The 19,897-nt window shown below is 44.9% G+C and overlaps 1 protein-coding gene across 5 annotated transcripts in view; it reads left to right on the top strand.

Moving 5' to 3' along the window:
• The window catches only part of KCNE2 (potassium voltage-gated channel subfamily E regulatory subunit 2), a 298,859-nt gene that overhangs the window by 197,046 nt on the left and 81,916 nt on the right, over positions 1 to 19,897 (top strand). For all 5 annotated transcript variants that reach the window (XM_065541398.2, XM_074034063.1, XM_065541399.2 and 2 more), the window contains one exon: positions 12,732 to 12,828. Coding sequence is in view for 2 of the 5 variants with exons in the window: in XM_045389278.3 (XP_045245213.2) it covers positions 12,732 to 12,828 (97 nt within the window). In the remaining 3 variants the exon portion in view is untranslated. The remainder of the gene's footprint in view (positions 1 to 12,731; positions 12,829 to 19,897) is intronic.

Raw genomic sequence — 19,897 nt, 5'->3', positions numbered from 1 at the left:
GACTTCTTTTTTTTTTTTTTTTTTTTTTAATTTTTTTGAGATGGAGTCTTGCTCTGTGATGCCAGGCTGAAGTACAGTGGCACAATCTCAGCTCACTCCAAGCTCTGCCTCCTGGATTCATGCCATTCTCCTGCCTCAGCCTCCCAAGTAGCTGGGACTACAGGCACCCGTCACCACGCCCGGCTAATTTTTTGTATTGTTAGTAGAGACGGGGTTTCACCTTGTTAGCCAGGATGGTCTCGATCTCCTGACCTCATGATCCGCCCACCTTGGCCTCCCAAAGTGCTGGGATTACAGGCGTGAGCCACCGCACCCGGCTCTGGGGACTTCTTATCTGGAATCATTTGTGGCTTTTCTTTCTCCTCCCACCTTCAGATGCCAGTGTGTGCCAAGCTTAATGCTTCTTTTCTGTATGTCTTTCTCCAGAGAGCTCATTCATCTCAAGGCTTCTTCTGCCAGCTGTGGACTGAAACCCCAAAATGGACATTTCCAATCACATTCCTCTCCCACAGGCTCCAGCCTCGTATCCCCTGACAGTTGTCCACAATGTCACTGCTGTAGACCTTTCCCCTGCTGCATCTCCCGGGCCATTGCCTCCCATGCAGCAGGTTTGAGAACTCATCATCCTTCCCAGGATGTTCAGGTCAGCTCCTTCTCTCAGCAGCAACTCCCCTCTCAGCCAATCAGACTTACCTCCTGCACCTTTAATGGGCCCTTCTCTGAATCCCCAAATCTGGGTGACATATTGTGCTGGGTTTACTTTAAAATATCCCTCATATTAGTCTCCCCATCTCCACCCAATCTGTCGCCCCAATTTTAAGCTCCTCTTCCCGCCCCGCCTTTCAATGCACTCTCCTTCCCCAGTCTGTCTCCTGCACCCCTCTCCAGCTTCCTGAAACATCATGGCAGCTCCACGCTTGGGGGCTCTCAGTCCTACTCCATTCCCTCTACACCAGGTTCCTCGTCTTTCTTGGTCTTTATGATCTGGCTCTATGAAGCGAATGTTATTTCCCTCAAACCTCCTGCATGAATCATTCCCGTGGGATGGCTTTCCTGTTTCGGATCTGGGCCATAATCATGTGCAGGAACTCTCTCATACAGGCTCCCAAGAGCCTGCGCTGAGATGTTCAGGAAGCTTGTGAGCCATGGGTAAACACTGTTGTCATTATATAGTAAATTATATAAACTTACAATTAAATAAATTAGGTTTAAAAAGTTAATGCATACTCAAAACTCATAGCTTCCAAATGGTTTCACCATTATCTGTACTCCTAAGATCATTCATGGTGGTTGTATCTTAATGGTGGAAATACTCTATAATGGTTTGCTAATGCCCATCCCTTCCAACTACCCATTCCGTGATGTCATGCTGGTCACTTGAGATTAGCCATACTGGGAGTGTTTATGCCTTGGAAATTGGCAAATGTTACTAATCAAGTCCCTCATCCACCAACAGAGGGTTGCTGAATGTTTACCAGCACACCGCTGTACTATGCATGCCTTATATATACCCTCTTTGGGATTTTGTTCTTTTTTTCCTCCTATCAAGCATAGCTTCACCTTTTACCTTGACATAAAATGTTTACTGATCTATTAATATCCAGTTAAGTCTCTCCTTCTCCATGACACTTCCTCTAATGATAGTCACTTTAATTGGTCTGTTTTCCATCCAAACCCCTTTATCCTTGAACCATAAAACCTAGCCCTTCATAGTATGTTTCCCATTAATTCATTTTAAATGATTGATCCAATCTCTCGTTATTTCATTACGTTCCTTATAGTGAGTGACATGCCCTACGCTGGTTTCAGTTCTGGCCCAAACCATTTATTACTATTTCATATATTTGGGGGGTTTCTGCAAAGACACTCATACACCATGGGAAGCCACCAATACTGCACTTGAACATAGCTTTTGGGCCCTAGCACAATACTGAGCCACTAACAGGAGATGAGCATCTATTTGTAAATCGACACGACGCTCCGTAAATACTAGGTGCTCAAGGATTAGTGATGGTGACTGTGGCTGCATTTCAGAAAGAATGCATTCATTCGAGTTGCTCAAATCTTTTGTCTCAAGTGCTCAAGTTTCAACCCCAAACCTTGCACAGGGGGAGGAGGAGAGACTCAGTTCACACTAGTCCTCAGCTCCATTCTTCAGTCTTTGTATCCAGGTGATGCTATTTGTTCTGCTTGCTGACTTGGTTGCCAGAAAATGTATAAAAGTGCTTGTAAAGTGCTCTTCTAACATACAGACCAAGGACCCCAATAGCCACATCCTTCACCATACTTATGCTATGTTCTTCCTCCAGTCATCTGTAAGCAAGAATAAAAGGACTAATTTATATTGATTACACAAATGCTTTTCCTCTTTCTTTCCTGAGATAAGGAAGCAGAAAGCCAGGATTGATATATAAAATGTTGACTAGAAAAGACAGAAGCCTGGGCCTGTTGTAGTTATCGCCCCACCTCTCTGAAGGTCGATTGTGTCCAAAAATTCTTCCATAAATACAGCACCCACAGGTGCTTAATTTTGATGCATTTGGCCATCCTGCACAGAGAGCAGGGCAGATATTATTTTTATTCCTGTTTTTCAATCAAGGAAACTAAGTCTGAAGAGGTTCAATGACTTTCTCAAACTTGCATGGCCATCGAGTGGCCAAACCAGGATGAGAACCTATAGGTCCAGCACAAATCTATAGACGCCTGTTGTCTCACTCTAAACCATTCAGCAACATCACTCAACTTTCCATCTTTCTATGAAGATTTAGATCCAATTGCCTGTTTGCGACACAGTGTAAAGAACTCACTTTGGGAGTCACCCGGATTTCTTTGGAGCATCTCACACCACCATGGTGTGCCCTAGAGGCTGACACATCTGTCAAAGGAGATGATTGTAGTTGTACCCACCTCATGGGGCTTTGAGAGGATAAAAGGAACTAGTAGGTGTGACAGTCCTTTGAAAGCTAAGTTGCCACATGAGTACAGGACAACACAAAAAATAACAATAGTTCTGTCTCTTTGAAGTGGCTTCTAGAGAAGTTGGTGAATGAAGAAGATCCAAGTGCATTGTACTCTTTGGCTCTGTTCTCTTTGGTTTTCCCTGAGTTTTCCTGACGGCATCGTCCATACAAAGGGCATTGAGAAATCCACATGGCTGTGTTCCCTCCTTTTTATTTTGAGACAGAGTTTCGCTCTTGTCACCCAGGCTGGAGTGCAATGGTGTGATCTCAGCTCTCTGCAACCTCTGCCTCCTGGGTTCAAGCAATTTTCCTGCCTCAGTCTCCCAAGTAGCTGGCATTACAGGTGCCCGCCACCATGCCCAGCTAATTTTTGTATTTTTAGTAGAGATGAGATTTCACCATGTTGGTCAGGCTGGTCTCGAACTCCTGACCTTAGGGGATCCACCCACCTTGACCTCCCAAAGTGCTGGGATTACAGGCATGAGCCACCACACTTGGCCTGTGTTCTCTCCTTTGCAGAGTCTTTAAAACGGTTATGGCAGTTTGTCTGAACACCTTTTCATCATGTGGCAAAAGAGATCAGCCATAAGTTGGTAACTTTGTACAACTGTTAAGTCAAGCCCCATCTGTCATTTCTGACATTGAAAAGACATCATATTGTCCCTCAAGTTCCTGTCATAGTCATAAGTACCCGGTTCTCGTTGTGGTGGGGTCATATGACGGTTGTAGGGTCTGACTAGACGGTTTGAGAAGTAGCAGAGACAGGGATGAGTAATCATCCCATGGAGACACCAGGTGGGGCAGGCTTTGGGCCTTTGGTGAACCCATTCTCATCCACTAAAGTTTTCGTGTAGTTCTGAGAACAGAAGCAAATAAGGCTGAGGACAGGCATTTGACTGAGTCTCAGTAATCGATTTATGAAATGGGGATAGGATTTTTTGTTTTTTGGTTGTTTGCTTTTTGTTTTTGCAAACTACTCATGTGCTTTTCCCCTTGGCATTTTTGTGGGCAGAACTTCCCCCCAGTTCTCCCTATGCAGTTTGAGCCATCTGTTGCCCCTCAGGGAGGTTGGGAAATAATCGGAATTGTTATGTCAGGATGCACAGAGAAAGGAAGTTTATGACATCCAAAATAGAATTTTTGAAGGAAGACAATAGTCCTGAAATCCAGATTTTGCAGAGAGGAAGAGGACTTTCAAAATTTATTAAATTTTAAAACCCAGAAGTGGAAGACTGATATTCTAAAATGTTTCCATAATTATGGAAGAGACAGACTTCAGCCTGTGGCAAGTAGGCTTTGAGGCTTGTTGCTCCTGGGCAGGGGAAGGCTATGATCTATGAGAAGAGCTTGAAGGCCACCCTATGTGGACCTGCAATTGTGAGTGCAAAGAAGAAACAAGAAGGAAGACAATTGGGTCAGGATCAGGGATCTTGATCACAAACTTGTATCCCATGGGGCCACCAAAAACATCCAGATAGCCATGAGAAGACCAAAACATCAAGATTAGTGACATTCCTTCATAGGTATATAAAAAGGGGCTTCAGGCTGAGCATGGTGGCTCACGCCTGTAATCCTAGCACTTTAGGAGGCCGAGGTGGGCGGATCACTTGAGGTCAGGAGTTCGAGACTAGCCTGGCCAACATGGCTAAACTGCGTCTTTACTAAAAATACAAAAAAAACCAACCAACCAACCAACCAACCAACCAAACAAAATTAGCCAGCCATGGTGGCAGGTGCTTGTAATCCCGCTATTTGGGAGGCTGAGACGGGAGAATCACTTGAACCCAGAAGGCAGAAGTTGCAGTGAGCAGAGATCACACCATTGTACTCTAGCCTGGATGACAGAGCAAGACTCTGTCTCAAAATAAAAATGAAAAAAAAAAGGGTGGGGTGCTTCAGACCTCTTGGAGGACCCCAGCTTTTGGCCACTTCCATAGGTGCAGAAGGATTGGCAGAGGGCTGACAGTAAAAAGGGAGGCAAGAGACCAAGCCCCAGCCCTAATATCCCCTCTCCTTTTCACACTCCCAGAGTTGATGGTGGTGGGGGACTGTTGGGTAAACTGAGAAACACCATTTAGGACTCTAGCAGGAGATTGTTTCATAGCCTGTCCCTGCACCAGCCTGGGCAATACATATGAGATCACTGGGTCAGGCAGAGGGAAAACCAGAGATTAGCCTCTTTAGATGCCTTCGACACCAGTAGGGAATGGACCAACAGAAGTGCCTGGGTGCCCTCAAAGGGTCCGGCAGAGTTGATAAGGAAATCTGGCTAGGGGAGCTTTCCAGAAGGGGGGGTTCAGAGATGACTCTCCCTCCCACTTCAAAATCATGAAAATTCCATCTTTCCTCCGACACTGGCTGCCATATTGGAAAGTAACAAAGCAACCACAGGAGGAAATCTGAGCAGTCCTATATACACTATTAAAATATGAGCTATCCTAAAGGGAATTGAACTTGGAATAAACGGACTCAACATTTAAATTGAAAGGAGGCAGTTTAAACTGGAAAAAAACCTGAACTATTGTCAGTTGGCCAGTCTTAGTAGCTCCTACTGCCCAGCAGGCTAGCCTCTCACGAGAAATATCAGATGAAGCTATAGAGACAGTAAAGAATAGTTTCTTTGAATCTCTGAGTTGTAATGTGAATAAATTCATGTTCTCCATATAATTGCATTCTGTGTCCCCGCCCCGCCAGCAAACATTTTGGATCGGCTTCCACCCTCCTGCAAGCTTCTCTGAAAAATGGCAACTGCCTAACCTGTGTTGCTGTTCATGGTTAGTGATGTCCTAGGCTAAGGTGAAAAAATTGGCTGGTCACGGGGCTCTATTGGAGGTTTCAATTTTCCCTTTGCTGACAAAGGTTAGACAGGGTGACTGAAAGCCTCACTATTAGAGTCACATATTCCTTCAAGGACAAGAGAGGGGAAACTTTCAACCCTCCCTAATCTACAGAGGAGGAAACCCCATGGGCATGACACATACTCATACACAAATGCATGTAAAGTAAATATGTCCAACTACATAATAGTTTGCATTCACCTGTCAAGGGCATGGGCTGAGGGCAGTCATCCCCGAAGGAGTATGACTTTGCAATCTTACACGTCTCCCCCACTGCACCAGAAGTAGGGAACAGAGTAGACTTTCTGAAAAGCATTCCGACATCATTTAGGTCTTGTGGCAGCTATTTTGCCCTCTCAATTCCTACAGTGTTTTCTGACTGGATTACTTTCCTATTTCTCCCAAAGCTGTACGCTTGCTGCTAGTGGGGTTATGATCCTAGCCCTGGCTAAGCTAGAGTGGAGACAAAGTGACCTGTCCACTCTCTCTCTCCTCTCTCTCTCTCCTGGGCCCTGGCTAGGTTACCAGAAAGGTCTGGGGTAATTTCTTGGCACGGCTGCTCACCAAGGGCTCAAACAGCGACTGGGAATTCTTTACAATATGTAGACTAAATCCCAAATTAGCTTTTAGCTTTCACAGGGCTCCCAGGAACGCTGAGATAGAACAATCTGGGTTTAGTCCTTAGGATTAAAGTCTTAAGATATTAAAGGTACAGTTCGTTATCACATCAGTATTCACGGTGGGGCAATACTACCACGAGGTACTACCCAGGATGCTGACATAAAGAGTCCCGGGGTGGTTTTGAATTTAAAAATGTTCTTAAAATCTATTACATTTTTAATGTAGGATTTTGATGTTTTTGCGGTAAAATGGAAGTCTCTTTTGGGTTATGTACATTAATACATGCACAATTTTTAGAACAATGCTTGTCCCATAGCTTGATCAATATTAATAACATATCATCCAGCCTTAAGAAGTTTCTGTCTGGATTGATGCACAGTAGTGGGCTGGTGAAATTTACTGTTTCCTTGCAAGGCTGGGATAAATGATTTCTGGGTACAGGTGTCAACATGCATGAAGCACTTCCTCTGTAGTTAACCTGTTTTCCCTTTGGCCTCGTAAATGGGAATTTGAATAAATATTTACTGTATTGATTAGTTTATGTGGAGCAGGAGTCAGCCGTGCAATGAGTTTAAAATACAGCTCTCTAGCAAATATTTCAGAAACGGCCCCTTGCCCTTAATTCATGTCAAAATACACTCATAAATGATCCGACCCTGTCTCTTGCCAAATGCAGGGACTGTCTTGGAGATTTTTAGGCCCCTTGGGAGTGTCTGCCAACAGGCAGTTGTCTTCGCTGGGCAGTGAGGATACCACAGCCCCTCCGTGTCGCCAGTTCTGGTTCAGACAGACGGGCTTGTCTTCTGCCTCTGAGACTCCTGGGTCTTAGCCAGACTTTGGGGTGAGTTGGGGAGTGAGGCTGGGGTGGGGTAAGGCTGCCTGGGGCTGGAAGATGAATGGTTTCATCAGTTTGACGGAGGAGGAGGGAGATGGGCTGCAGGGCTTGCAAAACATCACATCTTGGCAAAAATACTTTACAAAACAGGAGATTCCTGGAAAGCAATCATGCTGACAGTGGAGAGCCAGTTTCTGGTTCCGATACAGAAGGGGTGCTGAGTCCGAGAACAGGCTGGCCTCTCCCGCTGTCTGCAGGCGCTATTTTGGCCACAGGCAACTGCCTTCAGCTCCTGCTCTTTCTGGGGCGTGTAGCTCTGGGGATGCTTTCAAGCAGCACCCGGTCTTTGCCTTTGCTTGGGTCAGAACAGGCCTGAAATCTGGTCATTGTACAGGCTGTGCCCCCCACTTCTGGGATCCCCTCCCATTTACCCACAGCCTTCCAGACTCAGCTCAACGACCACCTTCCCCCAAGCGTTTCTCACCCGGGCCTCGGGTCTGACCCTCCTCTAAACGGTACCACACCTTGTTCCATCTTGCAGTGTTTTCTCACCAATAGCAGTGCTTCTCTTTGACACAGATGTAGGTATCTTTGCCCTTTTAGAGTAGGTTTCCTGAACTGTTCTGCCTCTTCCATTGTGAGGGTCAAACTAATTCTCTTCAAACAGCTGCACGCAGCCTCCAGCAGGCTCTGGTCGGTGCCTGGGCCCGTCTCCGCATGGGGCCCTCCACGCGGCCTCCTCTGTCCGATGAGATCACACGTGCTCCAAGCAGGCCTGGAACGAGTGCTTGGGTCCCACACGTAACTAGAGCACTGCAGGCACAGCAATTTCTGTCACCTGGAGTGTGTGTGAATGCTTTGTGAGATTCTTCTCTGAAGGCTGGGGGGCCACGGCTTTGAGGCAGGGTAGCTGATCAGTAAAAGGCACTAGGTGATGCCCACCGACAAGGGAGATGGGGGTCTAAACAGGTGAGGACCCGAGCCTGCCAGTTATTAATTGCCAACACTTCTTCCCAGTGAACTTTCTACCAGAGCTGTGAACCAGAAACAGCTGACTTAACTGAACTTTCTGTCTTCCCTAACTCACTCCAACTCATGAGGAATATGGCAGTGGGTAGTCTGGCTCTGAGGCGAGGCACAGGAGGGCTTGGACTTCCACTGGGTGCATGCTCTGTGGCTGTCGTGAGCTGAACTGTGTCCTTACAAATTCATATGTTTGAATTCCTAACCTCCAGGACCTCAGAAGGGGACTGAATTCGGAGATAGGGTCTTTAAAGAGGTAACCACAGTTAAACGAGGCTGTTAGGACGGGCCTTAATCCAATCTAACTGGTGTTCTTATAAAAAAAATTAGGGTACAGACTCACAGAGGGATGAGCATGTGAAAATATTAATACCAGAAGCAGGTGGCCATCTGTAAGCAAAGGAAAGAGGCCTCAGAAGGAAACCAACCCTGCTGACACCTTGATCTGGGACTTCCAGCCTCTAGAATTGTATTTAAAACAAAACAAAACTGTTGTTTGGCCTGGCACAGTGGCTCACACCTGTAATCCCAGCACTTTGGGAGGCCGAGGTGGGCAGATCATGAGGTCAGATAATCGAGACCAGCCTGGCCAGCATGATGAAACTCCATCTCTACTAAAAATACAAAAATCAGCTGGGCGTGGTGGTGCGTGCCTGTAATCCCAGCTACTTGGGAGGCTGAGGCAGGAGAATCGCTTGAACCATGGAGGCAGAAGTTGCAGTGCGCCTAGATCGTGCCACTGCATTCCAGCCTGGGCGACAGAGCAAGACTCCATCTCAAAAACAAACAAACCAAAAAAACCCAAAAAAACCCCAAAAAACAAAAAAGCTGTTGTTTAAGCCACCCAGTCTGTGGTACGTCATTATGGCAGCCCTAGCAGACTAATATAGTGACATAGGCATGTGTCACCATGCATAGTCCTGAATCATCTTAAATATTCACATCTTGAAAAGTTTGTAAGCAATACAAGTGTCACTCATCCAAACTCTGGACAATTCCTCTCTTGGGGCTGTAGAGCTAGCAGGGGAATTCCAGAAAGGAAAAATACAAGTGAGTTTATGGTCTAGAGTGGGAAGCAACATAAATGTGTTGCTTGTTCTGCGTGCCCAGGAGAGTCTGATGGAAATAAAGATCAGAGGCCAGGGAGGGTTTGGACCTGGGAGGTGCTTGAGGGTTACTTACCGTCCTTGAGATGAGTTAGGCTTGGTGGATTACAGAAAGGATGTGTGATGCCACCTATCCCTAAGCTGGCCCCAGGAGTCCTCTGAGACAGGCAGGAAGACCTTGGGTCAACCGGAGACTAAAGCAGGCCTGAGGACTGATCACCAGGCTGGATTTTCCACAGCTTCTGCTGACAGCTTCCTGGGGCTTTTGAGGACCAGGCACTGTGACTCCATTCAGAAGGTCACAGAGGGCAGGCTGTGAGCATCGAAGGGATTTCATTCCCCATCTGTGGTTTCTGAAGTTTGTCACCCTGGAGCTTGCCTGAGAGTGAGTTTGTAGCCTTGGTATGACACTGCCAGTTCTTGTATAATTTGCAAAGATTGAGGCAATTTATTTTAATTGAAAACCTCTAGGTATATTTCCGGCAGTGATATTCCCCAGATGACCTCCTTGGTGGATGGGAAGCTAAACAAGAAAATGTGTGTGTTTCAGGAAACCTGATGATTCCAGTTTCAGATAAGTCCTTCCAGTCCATCCTCCCAGTCCTGCATCTGCTAATGTGCAGATGAAAGGCTCTGTGTAACTTGGATCTACAGAAACTGTCAATTCTGAAAGGCTGCCTTTTGGTCTTAAAAGGTGTCCTTGAAATTACTCCCAGGTTTTGGCCCTGACTGACTTTCCAGTGAAATCTAATTGGCTGGGTTTAAAACACAGCTGTGAGGATTTTGAAGCTGCCTTTGAAAGTGAACTGCTGGTGCACTATTGCAATGAGGACATGCACAGAGATCCCAACCAGAGCTCAAGAGTAATAATACTGTGATACCTTTTGGAAAATGTTGTTGTCAGGTAGACCCGGTGGGGTGGGAACCATAAGCTGGTTTTCAGGTAGTTCATCTTCCTCTCCTCAGTTCTCATCACCTTTGTGTGACTAATGGACTAATCTGCAGATAGCTGTCGGGCAATGGGTGTCATCTCTGGCCACAAGCAGAGAAAGTTAATGGACTCCGAGAAGACCTGCCCCATGGCCCGAGCTTCATTATGTCTCTCGGTTTCTAGGCATGTGAGTCGACCATAGATGTACAATACCATGCAGATATCTGCTCATGACAGAGCATCCCATGTGCCTGCTAGGACGTCCTGCCAGCACCTCACTTTTACAGTGGCCAAATCCAAACATATATATTATCTTTGACCAAATTCATATGTTTCTCCTACCCTCCTAACTTGTTCTCCTACCCTCCTTGTTTCTGCTAATGGCCCCACCATCCTTCGGTCACCCTGGTCAGAAGCCCTTGGCTGCTTGTCCATTGCTGGCTTTTCCTTCATGTGTTATTACTTGTTTCATTCTAGATCAAGTCCCTCTAGTTTATTCACTCATCACCTCTCTTTGGCAGAATCTCTGCAGCCACCGAACTGGTTTTCATATCTCCCACTTCTCCTCTATCTAATCTGCTGATTCATAAATTTCAATGTACATTAAAATGTACATTAAAATCTGGGAGACTGTTAAAATATAGATTCCTGGGTCCTACACCCAGAAATTCTGACTGGAGGTCTTGGGTGTTCCCATTTAAAATGATCCTGGGGGGTTCTGATCTAGTTGGTAGAAGACCACATTTTGAGAAGTTTTGCTGTTATCTTTCCTGGCCCCTGTGGTCAAAGAAGTATTCCTATGGCACAGCTGTAATTGGGCTTCTTCTCAGCTCAAAAGTCATTCAAGTCTCCCCAGTGCTTAGCACACCACTACTGTACTGAGTCAGGCTTTCAGGGCTTTGTGTATGTCAATAGTCAATGGCCTAATTTCCCACTTTTCCCACTAACCATGTGGTCTTTTCAGTAAATTTCAAACTTATTTAGGAGACAGTCAATTAAAATAACTATATAAATAGTGCAGAGTCAGTGTCCTATACTAAATTCTAGTTTAGACAACTGGTCACAGGGACCAAAGACATTTTAAAAATTGTAAAGGGCGCATATGTAAAAATTTTTAAAATTTGATTATTTACTTTGATTTTGGGGGAAAAAGCAGTATTAGCACTTGTTGATATTCTTTGAGCAATACTTTGGCTCAACCCTTGAGATATTAGGATGCAGAGGGGGTGCATAGTTCAGAAAACATGGCCTAATTAAACATGGCTACTTGGCTGTGATGGTTAATTATGTGTCAACTTGACTGGCCACAGCGTGCCCAGATTAAACATTGTTCCTAGCGGAGTCCAGAGGATGTTTCTGGATGAAATTAGCATTGGAATCAGTGCACTCAATAAAGAGAATTGCCCTCCCAATGTGGATGGGCATCATCCAATCCCTTGAGGGCCTTAAGAAAACAAAAGGGAGGGGAGGAATTTGCTTCTTTTGGCTTCCTGCCTGCCTACTTGACCTGGGACAGCTTCTCTCATCTTCTCTGACCCTCTGACTGGGATTTACACCTTTAGCTCCCCCTCGTTCTCTGGCCTTTGGAGTCAAATGGAATCATACTAGAGGCTTTCCTGGGTCTTCAGTTTGCAGACAGCGAATGCTGGGACTTCTCAATGTCCACAATCATGTGAGCTAACTCCTCATAATAAGTCTATATATGTACATCAGTATCAAAATCCATATTGGAGTTTTCCAGAGGACCTACATGAGAGTTCTGTTTCTGTGGAGAACCCTAATAGAGATTTTGATACTGAGAGTAGTTCTAGAGAGCCAGAATTTTAAATATGAATTTTCTAAAATAAGTTCTTGGGTTTCTGAAATTGAATCTCTAATCTGATTAAATTTAAAGACACTAATTATGCTATTTCCAGTAGTAAAGAGAACAATGACAGTCCATGATATAAACTGTTTATAGAAATGCACAAAATACCTGCATAGAATACACTTAACTACCTATGAAAAGCAAGGATATAGGTGAATCTGTATATAATACTTTCAAATATTTCTGGAAAATGAACAAATATAGTGAATTGGTTGGTTGTTCCTAATGAGCTGAGCTCAGGGACTTGAAGTGCTGAACAGGGACTCCCAGTACAAGTGCTACATAAATGACTCAAGAGCTTCTTGGTATGCCCTAAAAAAGACCCTCATCATGTGTAGCCACAGAGCTGAAATGCTGAAAATCAAACACAGAATCTTATCTTTCAGCTGGCTGAATTACAAGACAAATTGAGCTCCCAGCCTCACAGGGTAAAAGTGAGGGCATTGATTAGGAAAGAATGGGATCCTGTAAATTGGGATAGGGAGGTGTGGGAAGACCCTGATGAAGCTGGGGACACTGAGCCCCTAAATTCTGATTATTTTGCTTTGCAGGTGGCAGACGTCTCCCTATCTCCAGTGGAATTGACCTCCTTACCCCCAGCAGAAGTGGCCTTCTCAACCCCAGTGACCATGGCCTTCCCACTCTCAGGTAATGGCACCATCATCTCGGTGGTATCAGCCTGTCCACTTGGGTCTCAGGAGAATTAACCCTGCATTGCCTGAGGAAATTGTAATGACTTCACTTGAGGCAGTTGCCTTGGAAGACAATGCTGATTCTCTTCAGGACCCACTCCCACCATCCCTCTTTGCTTCCAGACCTATAACTTGACTTAAGTTCTAACAGGCTCCTAAAGGTGAACCATGTGTGACCCAGGAGAGTAATTATAATTAGAAGAACTGCTTGAGTTTTTAAATTACTGTAGGCAGAAGTCTGTGGAACATGTGTAGGGCTGTATACTAAAAGTGTGGGATAATCATAGAAGGAACATAAAGTTGGATCAGGTTGAATTTATTGACATGGGCTCACTAAGCAGAGATTTTGCATCTAATATTGCAGTTCATGGAGTTAGAAATGGCTCTAACAGTTTGTTTGGTTGGTTTATTGGTTGAAACATAGATCCAAAGGTGTCCCACTGTGAGCAAATTGGAAATGACCTACCTACTTTAGTTTAATGTAGAGGGAGGGAATCAAAGGCTTAGGGAGATTGGAATATTAGAGCGGTTTTGTCATTTAGGATCTACTCATCCACACTGGGAGGCTGTAGAAGACATACATTTCACCAGTACTGTGAGGAGTAAATTTGTGAGAGGAGCCACAACATTCTTGAAGACCTCTGTGATTGCTCTTTTCTGTAGACCAGACCTCACAATGAGAACCACAGTTACTGAATTGGAAAACCCAAACACAATGGGAATAAATAGATTCCTGGGTGGCAGGGACCAGGTAGTGGCACTAAACAGTCAAAGGTAAGGTGGGCAGGGTTACTGTAATGTACAGCAGAGTCAAAGCAGCAGTCAAAACAGTCTACTCCTACAGACTCTGGCATTAGCTAATTGATCAGTGTTCATAGAAGTGAAATAGATAGGAAGCCTACTAAATTCTTACTTGATCTGTATAAGCAGAAAAGTTATAGGTCAAGTGAACAAAAGTCTAATTTGAATCATAAAAACAGACTCATGACCCCTCAATCAATTCCCAGACTTGAGCCTTTTACAGACTCAGAACCCCTTGAGTGAGACTGGGCCCGCTCAAGGAAGAGCCCTCATTATACTATAGAAAATTTATACTGTTAATCTTTTTCCCAGCTTTCCCCAGAGGAACACACAGCCTTAACAGGGTATATTAGGGAAAAGGAAATAATCAGACCTTTTGGGGACTGCTGGACACTGACTGTATTAATCTATTCTCATGCTGCTAATAAAGACATACCAGAGGCTAGGTAATTTATAAAGGAAAGAGGTTTAATTGACTCAAACTTCCACATGCTGGGGAGGCCTCACAATCATGGCAGAAAGGGAAGGAGGAGAAAAGTAATGTCTTACATGGCAGCAGGTAAGAGGGCATGCGCCAGGGAGCTCCCTTTTATAAAACCATCAGGTCTTGTGAGACCTATTCACTATCGTGAGAACAACATGGGAAAGACCCACCCCCATGATTCAATTACCTCCCACCAGGTCCCTCCCATGGCACATGGGATTTATGGGAGCTACATTTCAGTATGAGATTTGAGTGGGGACACAGCCAAATTATACAGTTGTGCCCCTGGCCCCTTCCAAATCTCATGTCCTCACATTTCAAAACCAATCATGCCTTCCCAACAGTCCGCAGAGTCTTAACTCATTTCAGCATTAACTCAAAAGTCCACAGTCCAACGTCTCATCTGAGACAAGGCAAGTCCTTTCTACGTATTAGCCTGTAAAATAAAAAGCAAGTTAGGTACTTCCCAGATATAATGGAGGTACAGGCATTCGGTAAATATACCTATTTCAAATGGGAGAAATTGGCCAAAACGAAAAGGCTACAGGCACCATGCAAGTCTGAAATCCAACAGGGCAATCATTAAACATTGAAGTTTCAAAATGATCTCCTTTGACTTCATGTCTCACATCCAGGTTATGCTGATGCAAAATGTGGGCTCCCAAGGTCTTGGGCAACTCCACCGCTGTGGCTTTGCAGGGTACAACTCCCCTCCTGGCAGCTTTCATGTACTGGTGTTAAGGGTCTGTGGCTTTTCTGGGGCACGATGCAAGCTGTCAGTGGATCTACCATTCTGGGGTCTGTAGGACAGTGGGCCTCTTCTCACAGCTCCACTAGGTACTACCCCAGTGGGGACTCTGTGTGGGGGCTCTGACCCCACATTTCCCTTCTGCACTGCCCTAGCAGAGGTTCTCCTTGAGGGCCCTACCCCTGCAGCAAACTTCTGCCTGGACATCCAGGCATTTCCATACATCCTCTGAAATCTAAGCAAAGGTTCCCAAACCTCAATTCTTGACTTCTGTGCACCCACAGGCTCAATACCATATGGAAGCTACCAAGGCTTGGGGCTTGCACCCTCTGAAGGCATGGCCTGAGCTGTACCTTGGCCCCTTTTAACCATGGCTGGAGCAGCTGGGATGCAGGGCACCAAGTCCATAGGCTGCACACAGCAGGGGGGCCCTGGACCGTCCCAGGAAATCATTTTTTCCTCCTAGGCTTTAGATCTGTGATGGGAGGGGCTGCCATGAAGGTCTTTGACATGCCCTGGGGATATTTTCCCTATTGTCTTCATGATTAACATTTGGCTCCTTGTTACTTATGCAAATTTCTGCAGCAGGCTTGAATTTCTCCCCAGAAAGTGTTTTTTTTCTTTTCTATGCACTGTCAGGCTGCAAACTTTTCCACACTCTTATGCTCTGCTTCCTCTTGAATGCTTTGCCGCTTGGAAATTTCTTCTGTCAGATACCCTAAATCATCTCTCTCCAGTTCAAAGTTCCACAGATCCCTGGGGCAGGGGCAAAATGCTGCCAGTCTCTGCATAGCAAGAGTGATCTTTCCTCCAGTTCCCAGCAAGTTCTTCATCTTCATCTGAGACCACCTCAGCCTGGACTTTATTGTCCATATCACTATCAGCATTTTGGTCAAAGCCATTCAACAAGTCTCTAGGAAGTTCCAAACTTTCTGACATTTTCCTATCTTCTTCTGAGCCCTCCAAACTGTTCCAACCTCTGCCTGTTAGCAGTTTCAAAGTTGCTTCCACATGTTCAGGTATCTTTATAGCAGCACCCCACTCTACTGGTACCAGTTTACTACATTAGTCTGTTCTCTCTCTGCTAATAAAAACATGCCCAAGGCTGGGTAATTTGTAAAGGAAAGAGGTTTAACTGACTCACAGTTCCACATGCTGGGGAGGCCTCACAATCATGGCAGAAAGGGAAGGAGGAACAACGTCATATCTTACATGGTGGCAGACAAGAGAGCATGTGCAGGGGAACTCCCCTGAATAAAACCATCAGATCTCCTAAGACTTATTCACTATCACAAAAACAACATGGGAAAGACCTGCCCCATGATTCAATTACCTTACACCAGGTCCCTCCCACAACACGTGGGAATTATGGGAGCTACAATTCAATATGAGATTTGGATGAGGACACAGCTAAACCATATCACTGGCTCTGAATGGAGAGACCCCAAATTTCTCTATGGATGATCAAGGTTGAATGATCAATGGAGTTTTAGCTCAGGTCCATCTTCCAGTGGGTTCAGTAGACCTCTTAACCCATCCTGTGGTTATTCCCTGAGTTCCAGAATTCACCACTGGTGAATTCTGCCAGCTGGCAGAATCCTTACAATGGTTCCCTGAACATGTTGAGTGAGAACTATTATGGTAGGAAAGGCTGAGAGCCATTAGAATGTTCTCTACCTAGAAAAATAATAAATTAAAGGCAATACTGCTTTCCTGGAGGGATTGCAGAGATTAGTACCACCATGAAGGACTTGAAAGATGCAGGGGTAGTGATTCCCACTGTATCTCCATTCAACTTTCCTATTTGGCTTGTGCAGAAAACAGATCATAGAGAATGACAGTGGATTATGATACACTTAACCAGATAGTGGCCGTTTACCAAGTGACCTAAAAAGTTGCTAGTTTTGAGTGGGACCTAGAAAAAGAAAACACTCTGCACTAGATCCCAGATGCTGTGACTGCTGCTCTGCTACTCAGGCTATATGATCCAGCAGATATCCAATGGCGTTTGAAGTGTCAGCGTCAGATGGGGATGCTGTTTGGAGCTTTTGGCAGGCCCCGTAGGCAAATTGCAGCACAGGGCTTTAAAATTTTGGAGCAAGGCCCTGCCATTATCTGAAGGTAACTACTCTCCTTTTGAGAGACAGCTCTTGGCCTGCTACTGGGCCTTTAAATAGAGACTGAACATGTAACCGTGGGCCACCAAGTTACCATGAAACCAGAGCTTCCCGTCATGGTTTGGGTATTGTCTGACCCATCAAGTCATAAAGTCAGGCATGTAAAGCAACACTCCATGATCAAATGAAGTGGTATATATGATTGGTCCCAGGTGGGCCCTGGAAACACAAGTAAGTTACATGAAAAAGCGACCCAAATGTCTGTGGTTCCACCCCTGTTATGCCTTCTCTCCCAGCTTCATGGGAGTTTCCCTATGGCTTCATGTAGGGAATCAGTTGAGAGGGGAAGAGAGGACCCAGGCCTGGTTTACAGATGGTTCTGCACAACATCCAGGCACCACCTGAAAGTGGATGGCTGCAGCTCTACAGGCCCTCTCTGGGCCATCCCTGAAGGACAGTGGCAAAGGGAAATCCTTTCAGTGGGCAGAAATCTGAGCCACACTTCTGGTGGTTCACTTTACTTGGACAGAGAAATGGCCAGACATGCAATTATATACTGATTCATAGGCTGGGGTCATCCTGACTGGATGGTCAGGAACTTAGAAGAAACAAGATTAGAATGTTAGTGACAAATATTTGGAAGAGGTATGTTGGACATACCTCTATAAATAGGTGAAAAAAGCGATTATATTTGTATCCATATGAATGCTCACCAAAGGGTGACCTTAGCAGAATAGGACTTAATAATGGGTAGGATGACTTGTTCTATGAATACCTGCCATCCTTTTTCCAGCCACCTCTGTCATTTCCCAGTGAATTCCTGAGCAAAGTGGCCATGTTGGCAAGGGTGGAGATTGTGCATGGGTTTGGCAACATAGACTCCCATTTGCCAAGGCTGACCTGGCTATGGCCACTGCTGAGTGCCTCATCTGCTGGCAGTAGAGACCAACACTGAGCCCTTGATATGGCATCATCCCCTGGGGTGATCAGCCAAGTACCTGATGGCAGATTGATTACATTGGACTGCTTCTGTGATGGAAGGGTAAACATTTTGTTCTTACTGGAATAGATACTTATTTTGGATATAAATGTGTTTTGCCTGTATGCAGCTCTTTTGCCAATACTACCATCCATGGACTTACAGACTGCCTTATTCAGCACCATGATATTCTACACAGCATTGCTTCTGATTAAGAAACTTAGTTCACAGCAAAAGATGTGTGGCAATGTGCCCATGCTTATGGAATTCACTCTTCCTACCATGTTATCCACCATCCTGAAGCAGCTAACTTGATAGAACAGTGGAATGGCTTTTTGCAGATGCAGTTAGTGTCAGCTAGGTGGTAATACCTTGCAGAGTTAGAGCAAGGTTCTCCAGAAGGCTCTCTATGCTTTGTATCATCCTCCAATACATGGTGCTACTTCTCTGATAGCCAGGATTCTTGGGTCCAAGGAAACTGGAGTGACTCACTATTACCCACTAGCAAAATTTTGCTTCTTATTCTTATGACCTTATGCTCTGCTGGGCTAGAGGTCTTATTTCTGGAGGAAGGAATGCTTCTACCAAGAGACACAGCGATGATTCCATTGAACAGAAAGTCAAGACTGCTATCTAACCACTTTGGGCTCCTCATGCCTCAAAAACCACAGGCAAGGAAGGGAGCTGTGGTATTGGCGGGGTGATTGGTCCTGATTACCAACGGGAAATTGTACTATATCTCCACAATGAAGGTAAGGAAGAGTATGTCTGAATTATAGGAGATACCTTCTGGTATCTCTTAGTATTACTATGTCCTGTGATTAAGGTCAATGGAAAATGACAACAGTCAATCCAGGCTGGGCTGGTAATGACCCAGACCTTTGGGGAAGGAATGTTTGGGTTGCCCCACTGGGTAAAGAATGATAACCAACTGAGGTGCTTGCTGAAGGCAAAGGGAAAACAGAATGGGTAATGGAAGAAAGTGGTTATTAATACCAGCTACAATAATGTAACTAGTTACAGAAATGGACTTAACTGTCACAAATATTTCCTCCTCATTCTGCTATGAATGTGTGTGTGTGTGTATGTGTGTGCATGTGTGTATATCTTTGTTTTCTTTCCTCTCTTGTTCCCTTACCATGCCACATAAGATCCAGTGATTTTTGTCATAGTATTTAAGTATTGTGAATTTTAAACTGCAGTGTTTAAATTAGAGGTATCAAGGGAAAGAGTAAACATCACTCAAGGACTTTACTTCATCTTCCGGGGAAGGAGTCAGTGTATTTTTCGTTGTATGCAGGATGATTGTATCATGTTAGGTGGAATTATGACTTCATTATTACCTTTATTTGGAGATTAAGTATGGTTTAAGGAGATATGTATGGGTGCCCAAGTTGACAAGGGGTGGAGTTGTGATGGATAACTTTATGGATAAATTTGACAGGCCTCAGGATACCCAGATTAAGAATCATTTCTGTGTGTGTCCGTGAGGGTGTTTTCAGATAAGAGCAGCATTTGAATTGATGGACTCCATAAAGTAGATGGCACTCCCCATTGTCGGTGGGCACCATCTCATATCTCATCTGCTGAGGGCCTCAATAGAGCAAAAGGAAGAGGAGGCAGGAATTTGGTCTCTTTTGCTTCCTGCCTGTCTGCTTTAGCGTAGATAACATATCTCATCTTTTTTGACCCTTGTACTGGGATTTATACCATCAGCTCTCCTGGTTCTCAGGATTTTGGATTCACACTGAATCACACAATAGGCTTTCCCAGATCTCCAACCTGCTGACAGTAGATGCTGGTACTTCTTAGCCTCCATAATCACACGAGCCAATTATTGTATCCTGCTGGTTCTGTTTCTCTGGAAAACATGAGTTCAGTGTTAGCATTCCCAAA

Source organism: Macaca fascicularis, chromosome 3 (genome assembly GCF_037993035.2).
Source record: "Macaca fascicularis isolate 582-1 chromosome 3, T2T-MFA8v1.1".
In the NCBI taxonomy this organism is placed as follows: Eukaryota; Metazoa; Chordata; class Mammalia; order Primates; family Cercopithecidae; genus Macaca; species Macaca fascicularis.
The sequence above is the reverse complement of the archived record's forward strand: the minus strand, read 5'-3'. Positions and strand labels throughout refer to the sequence as shown.